Source organism: Fulmarus glacialis, unplaced genomic scaffold, assembly GCF_000690835.1.
Source record: "Fulmarus glacialis isolate BGI_N327 unplaced genomic scaffold, ASM69083v1 scaffold14038, whole genome shotgun sequence".
NCBI lineage: Eukaryota > Metazoa > Chordata > Aves > Procellariiformes > Procellariidae > Fulmarus > Fulmarus glacialis.
Genome location: NW_009229015.1, coordinates 13,945 through 21,670, shown reverse-complemented (window position 1 = coordinate 21,670; position 7,726 = coordinate 13,945). Strand labels below are relative to the sequence as shown.

Sequence of the window (7,726 nt, the reverse complement as noted above, 5' to 3'; positions counted from 1 at the left end):
AACATAACTAGAAGCTGGGGAGATATGGTAATGTGGGATGGTGGCAAAGGATTTATCAGGCCTTTTTTCCCCAGCTCAGTTGCTTAAGGTTACAGCAGGAGCTTCTAAATATTGGGGAGGAAAAACTGTTAAGGATGCAGGATTTGATTAAATCGCTTACCGAGCTAGCTGTGCAGGGTGATGCCTAATTGTATGGTGAACTCCAGTTCAGGATCCACGAAGACAGTATGAGTCTTTTGGGATGGTGGCAAGGCAGATTATTAGGGTCTTGCTGCTTAAAGTCAGAGTTAAAAGTGAAGGAAGCTTTGCATTATTTCCATAGTCCTGGTGGTGAGAGCATTGGCAAGCAATGACCCAAGAGGTACAAGCCTTTTTCCTGACATAAGAGAGCTTGTGTGCAGGGCTGCTGCAGTGGTAAAAGATCTTGGGGGAGAGAGAGCAATTGGTACACCTATCTGTAGAAAGCTCTCTAGAGTGACTAAAGGGAGAGCTGTTAATTGATAATGGTGGATCCAGGATGCTGTTGCTACGTGCAAAGCAGTCTACACCAGTGTCTAATTTCCTTGCAGCCTACAAAGTGCCTTTAACTGTTTTATGTCCACGTCTCTAGATCTGCCCATAAAACATTCCTTTCAATTCAGAGTTTGTACGAGCTCACTTGATATCTTATTGACGTAACAATCCACTCTCCCTTGCCCTTTGTATGTTTTCTGTGTTGATGTGACCCCTCCCTTGAAAAAGGCATCAGCTACATGTAAGCATACACAAGATGCTTTAAAATAACAGGTCCTTAAAAAGAAATTATTTTATGAGATTGTGGTGTTGGATGGATTTAACTGTTGTGAACCTGTGCTGCTTGTGAGTGCTTTTCAATGCTGGTGCCTGCCCAAGATGCTGGCTGTGGAAAGGTTGGGTGCTATTTCCATGTAGTTTTAACTTGCTGGTTGTGAGAAACAGCGTGGTAGCAACTATCCACCTGCCTGATGTTCTGGTGAAAGGGCATGGCTGTGACATGCACGGGACTAAGACTCGAGTTATTATTTTGTTGATAGAGCAGTATGTGGTGTGCTGGGACTCCCAACCTCGAGTGCTAGCCCACTGTTCTAGAGGGTGAGAGCTCAAAGAGTGGCAAAGGTGGTTTTTGTAAGAGAGCTGGAGTGTATGTCTCTACAAGACCTTATCTAGCTCTTGAATTCAAAGATTTACTTTAAACTATCTTCCATTTGCACAGAAAAACCTCAAGCGATAAAAGTCTTTGAGAACTGAAGTACTTTGGCTGTGGTGTATAATGTAATATCCAGAAATCTTTCAAGTGCAAGTAATAATAGATAGCAAATTGTGAGTGCCTACAGCCCCTCCTGGGAAGACTATGTGTACTCCTAACTCCTACTGAGCTAGGAGTATAAAAGACACTATGCAGAAATATGAGTGTGGTTCCGTGAGAGGACAGAGCTGTGCTTGTCATGCCCAAAAGGGGACAGTTGCTTTCCTTTCTTTGGAGCTTCTTTCCCCCTTGGCCATGGCTGTTTAGTTTTATACTATTTTGGTGAATATAGTATCTGAACTAGAAGATCTTAAGGAGAGCACCTTGGTGGAGTGAATGAATTGTTCAAACTGTATTCAGCAGTTCAAATGTAAAAGAGATTGATTTTTTTTTTTCTTTTTTTCTTCTTTGCTTTTCTGAAAGTATTATGTTTGTTTCATTATCCCTAGATGTCCATTCAGTACTTTCTGTTCCTCCATTTGCTTATGGTAGGCAGCTACATCTGGATATATTAGGAGAGGCAATATAGAGAGGGTAGGATTATATTGGCATGTGATTGTTGACTCACTTTCCAAAGAAAGAATGGGCTCAATTGTATAATCCTTTTTTTTCTTCATTCTAGCACATCAGTTCACTATGTTATTGTTTTTATTGCAGCCTACTAAGTTTGTAGAACAAGTGACTTCTTTGAATGTCAAAGCTGACTTATTTTGTAGCATCACACAGTAAAAAGTGCCTTTTTTATTATGAACTCTGGTATTTTGAACACTGTTAGAAAAAGTACCATCTATACACAGTATGGTGAAACACTAAGCCAGCAGTGAAATTCTTGTATGTAGGTGTGTGTGTTAGGTGTGTTTCTCCACACCCCCTCCATTCAAACAGTGTGGTCAGAATGCAAATAAAGAGAAATCCTCACTTCAGAGGGGAGGTGGGGTGTGTGGCTGATGTAATGCTTACCGGGCGATACTACCTGATGGCCAGCATACTGAGTTTCAGACCATATTTAAGACTTTCATGTGCCATGCTCTCACGTTAAGAGTAAAATATTTGGGTGGTGAGGCATAGAGTAAACACTGAGGAAACTATTCCCTTCCTTTTTATTTGTAGCAAGAGAAGCTTTCTGACCTGTAAAAAAGGAGCCACAAAGAAGAGGGGAAAATGATTGCAAAACCTGCAGTCCATAGGACAAGAAACTAGGGGGTTACAGTTCTGCAAGGGAGATGTAAATTAGGTGCTGGGAGAGTTGAACATTGGGACAGGTTGCATGAGGAGACAATTTTCCAGGCTGTGTAGTATTGTTTTAAAGGTAAACGTGGCCAGAGTGGTTAGGTAAAACTGGAATAGAGGCAGCAGAGGTAGGACTCGGTGTAACTGAGCACCCTGTTTAGTAAAAATTCCTTTGAAAGAAATCAGGACTGAGGAAGCTCACATGGCTAGTGAGTAATTGTGACAAGTTTCATCTTTCGAGTAGGCTGAAACTATGGTCACTTTATTGCAGCAAAACTAAGTTTTGGATTATGTTGATATAAATAAATATTTTTTTCTTCCAAATGAAAGCGTTAAACTCCATAATACTTGCCAACTCTAGAAACACTATATTAGGGCAGGAGTTGTTGGTAATAATAAAACATTTTTGCTACGAATTTGACTGATCATCTCTGTCTCCTAGGTGTCCAGATATCCTCCTAGATATCTAGAGTAGTGTGTCCAGTTCGGGGCTCCCCAGTACAAGAGAGAAATGGAGCTACTGGAGAGAGTCCAGCAAAGGGCCACTAAGATGATGAAGGAGCACCTCTCCTGTGAGGAAAGGCTGAGAGGGCTGGGACCATCTAGCCTGGAGAAGAGAAGGCTCAGGGACCTCATTAGTGTGTACAAATCCCTGAAGGGGAGGGTGTAAAGAGGACAGAGCCAGGCTCTCTTCAGTGGAACCCAGTGCCAGGACCAGAGGCAATGGATGCAAACTGAAACACAGGAGGGTCCCTCTGAACATCAGGGAACATTTTTTTACTGTGAGGGTGACCGAGCGCTGGTTGCCCAGAGAGCTTGTGGAGTCTCCCTCCCTGGAGATACTCAAGAGCTGTCTGGACATGGGCCTGGGCAACTGGCTCTAGGTGGCCCTGTTTGAGTAGGGGGGATTGGACCAGATGACCTCCAGAGGTCCCTGCCAAGCTCAACTCTTCTGTGATGCTGTTCGTCCAAATCAGATTAGTAGCATTTACAATAGGACTGTGTAAGCACTGACTTCATACTGAAGTCATATCCCTCCCTTTTGTTTTTGATGTCACTGAAAACTTGATACATCAGCCCCCTAAACAAGCTACATCTTTCCTCTATTGCTTAGAATCAGTGAAAGTATATGCAAAATTTTCTACTTCAGACACCTAGTAGGCACGATGACATGGCTCCAGCATTCCCTCTGCAGAACAGGATCTTTAACCTACCCTTCCTTTCCAGGTGGTCGGAGGCAAGGTAAAGAAACCAGGCAAGCGAGGTCGTAAACCAGCCAAAATAGACTTGAAGGCAAAGCTTGAAAGAAGTCGTCAGAGTGCAAGAGAGTGCAGAGCCAGGAAGAAGTTGAGGTACCAGTACCTGGAAGAGCTGGTTTCAAGCAGAGAGCGAGCCATCTGCGCTCTTAGAGAGGAGCTTGAAATGGTAAGAAACTATCATTTAACCTAACCCTTGGTATTATTTGGGACCTGCCCTTGTGGACATTTGTTCTTGAAATCACTGTGACTGAGAGTGGGATTTGGCTAGCCATAAGGTATCAAAACATCAGTAACAGATGCACTCAGCTGTTTGCCTACTTTGTGTGTTAAATATGAACCCCATGTCGCAAGTCATCTGCTGGTTTTGAACTGGAAGCAAGCAAAGAAAGTGCCATTGCTTATGAGTCTGTTCTGTTTGAAATGTTTGTTTTGGAAAACCTCTGATAGAGGTAGAAAGAGGTAGAGTGTGGAAAGAGATGTGTTAAAATATCAAGGGAGACATAAATCCACAGTATGTCATTGCCTTTGTCTCTGTTGGGGGGGTTGATTCTTGCAGAATACTCCCTGTGTAGAGGGTTCCACAGCTGTCCTGTGTTTCAGCATGTATAAGATGGGTGTCTTGGCCAAATAAGCTGCATTAACCAATGAGAATGTTTCATCTGGAAATACAGACTCAGCTCCTCAGTGATATTGAGATGCCATTGAAATTTCACTGGAGCTGAGGATATTGCCTTGACCTTGCGTTAGGTTTGTTTGAACAGGCAGGGCTAATCACCACAAGGGTTAGGATTGGGTGGAAAGTCAGCCAACTGACCACAGGTTTTTCGGTGTGCTTCAGGGTTTGCCAATGAAGAATTTAAGATGAGGGAACTAGTACATGTGCTGTAACCGTGCCTTGCACAATCAGAAAGGACCTCTTAATAGTCAATCAGACCCAGAGTCATGTGAAATATTTGTTTTTAATAGGCCATGAACTGGAACGGTATTCTGGCACGCCAGCAGCGAGAAAATGCACAAAGTGTTCCATGTTGTTTAATAATTACAGTATTGTGTCTAGTACTGCCACTGAGTAGCAGTTTATCGGCTGAAACAGGATTTACTGAGGCCAGGTATGCAACCATGGACACGTGCTTAGCTCATTAGTGCTCTGCAGTTTTGTAAGAGGCTTCAGCCCAGTAAATTCAAACCTTAAATGAATATACCGGAAAGGAAAGATTACAGCTCTGTTTTGTCTGCTAATGTGATCCTGGCAGTTTGCTAATGCCTAATGTGTTTGCATATTTCAGTACAAGCAGTGGTGCATGGCGATGGACCAAGGGAAAATCCCCTCTGAAATAAAAGCCCTGCTAACTGGAGAGGAGCAGGGCAAAGCACAGCAGAACTCAATCAAACTTGCCAAGGCTGGGAAGACAGAAGCAAACAGCGGCAATCCCTGTGAGTATCCAGCCTATGGTTAATTCCGATTTTGTTACATCTTTTGTGGCGTAGGAGGATGGCTGTGGTGTAGGAAGAAACATAAGGATGTGCTTTTGGGCACAAATAGTTGATTGAAGCAAAGAGCTTAGTGGGTGGTACAAAGACTCTGTGTAATGTTTACATGGACAACACAGGAATTACACTAGCTAGGAAGCTGGGCAGTTATTTTAAAAAAAGACTCAATCTTTGTGTTTCACCAAGGCCTGCGGAGACCTGTGAAGACCTGAGACCTTAATCTTTTACAGCATTTTCTGTTTTCCTAATGCAAGGTAAATGGAGCACATAAAACGTAATTGAATTTTAAAAACTCCGTCAAGAAAACATTATTCTAGCTGCAAGCACTCAAAAGTGAGAAATGCTGGACTTGGGATTTCCTATGGATTCTTCTTTCTGCCTCATTTGTGCTTGTCCAGGGAATGAAATAAGGTTCTCCTGGGGACTGAAAGATGGAAAGATCATGTGATATAAAATCATATTCCTGATACATACATGCAAAGGAACAGAGTTAAGGTGTAGTACGGGCAATTCCATATCTCACATCTTCTAATTTTGAAATACTTCATGCTGCAGGTTAAGTTACACTTTACTGTAAATTTTTGAAAAATATGAATTCCTATCTTTATGTTTTTAAGAAACAACGTGAAAACCACATTTGTAACTGTAACAATCTTCCCCCATGGTGCATCATTCACAGGAGGCCAATGCAGAACCTTCCGCACTGCAGCAGAAATAGCTTGATAGCTAGCAGAAGAATGCTGTTGTCAGAGAAGTGGATGCATCCCTGGGTGCAGGGGGAAGGATCCCAGCCTGCTGTCTTCTCTTTACTCCTCCCCACATGAAACTCTTTGATTCTGGTGTTCCTGAGCCTGCATGGAGTGGGGCGTTGGGGGTGATAGGTGTTTGTATAAGCGGAGCCTTGTTCTTCCTTTCTCTATACCACCTTCCCCAAATACAGCTGGCAGCTTTTGGGCATTCCCCGAAACAGATGGGGGCTGCTTTTGTGTCAGAGCCCAGAATTAGACTGGCTTTGTGGTCAGTAGTTACGTGGTTGGTAACCGTTGTGGGAGTCTGAGAGGTTCTGTCAAAAAAAAGAGGAGGATCTCGTAACAGCTTTGCTAAAGCCAAATGGAGTACTGTAGGTCGAGGAGAAGGAACTGGATCAAAAGCTTTCAGTAAGAAGGTTTTTAGTAATGTAATTTGTAACCTAAATAAAGGTGTTGCTTTCAGCATCCTTTTATAATGCAGCATGTCTTTTATGTTACTGGGACTCTTAAAGAGAGGTACCAGATATATTCCCTGCTTCTGCCCATACTTCTTTGGCAGGATGTATTTCCCACCTGCCGTGCTCCCGGTAAGACAGTCATGTCCCTCCACCTTGCTTCCAGCAGTGGAACAACTGCCATCTCCTCCCACACATCGTGCCCTGCTATCTTTCTGTATCTACCTACGCTTTGGGCCCTAGTATCTTTCTAGCCTGCAACTTAATAGGAATTCTGCTGTGCTATCCTGGTTTCCCAGCCAAAGACAATGCCAAGAACTGGTAGCAAGGAAAACAAGTTGCATCAGTTTGGTTTTATGATAAGAGAGGCGATGGCAAAAGTCTTGTGGGCTGATCTACTCATCCAAGATATTGACAGATAACCTGCCACTTTCCCCCTCTTTCTCCTGTATATGCTTTTTGCGTGTATATGATGCAACGTGGAGAGTGGAGCTCTCGGGATTTTCAGTGGGGGTTTTGCTTGCTTATTTGCTGTTTTGTTTGTGACAATGTCTTTCTCTGTATTTTATGGAATGCATGGAACATTTTTTAATCTTATGTTTTCTTCTTTGTTTCATAGAATAAATATTATAATGAATGACTTTGCTAGACTGAATGTTGCCTTCTTTTTATTGAACTAATTGGGTCTTTTTAGCATTATCTCAATTCAGGATTAGTCAGAAGCACTGAAAATTATAATAAAGTGCCATATTTCAGTGTACAGTGCAGTTTTCAGAATTCCATTCTCAGCATTCATATATTCATCCTTAAGGCATGGTTTTAAATTTATTCTCTAGACCCTCCACACATGTACTTAGGTGGCAATTGCTGGAAATGTTGCACAGACCTTGGAAAACTATTATGAAAGGTTAAGTAACACTGAAGCAGAGATGGGGAGAATATGAGGGTTCCCCCCCGCCCCGTGTTTTAAGCTCTGAACTGCAGTTTGTCCTGAAAGATAGCAACAAAGCCAACCCGTAAGTTTTGGGATTTTTGTCTATGTTGAATGCTTGCCTGTCCTTTTTCTGGGTTCTCTGGAGGAAAAAAAACTAGGCCAGACGTCCAGAACTATACTCTGTGAACCTTGCAGTTGGGTTTTGTAACACGATCATGCCAGAAGTGTAATATATTATTTTTGGTTAGAATTAGACTTACACAGTCTAGTTTCAAATGTAAACTATCTATTGTAATTAAACATATATTTCAAAGGTTATGTGTATACTTAAGTGTCTTTGAACC

General features: G+C 42.4%; 1 protein-coding gene across 1 annotated transcript; it reads left to right on the top strand.

Annotated features, from left to right (window-relative positions):
• Window positions 1-3,721: 3,721 nt before the first annotated feature.
• CREBL2 (cAMP responsive element binding protein-like 2) lies at window positions 3,722-6,375 on the top strand (the record flags this gene model as incomplete). Its single annotated transcript, XM_009583700.1, has 3 exons — window positions 3,722-3,919; window positions 5,040-5,187; window positions 5,924-6,375. Coding segments are annotated over 3 exons (348 nt in total), but the record flags the coding sequence as incomplete, so codon positions are not given.
• Between the last annotated feature and the right edge of the window lie 1,351 nt (window positions 6,376-7,726).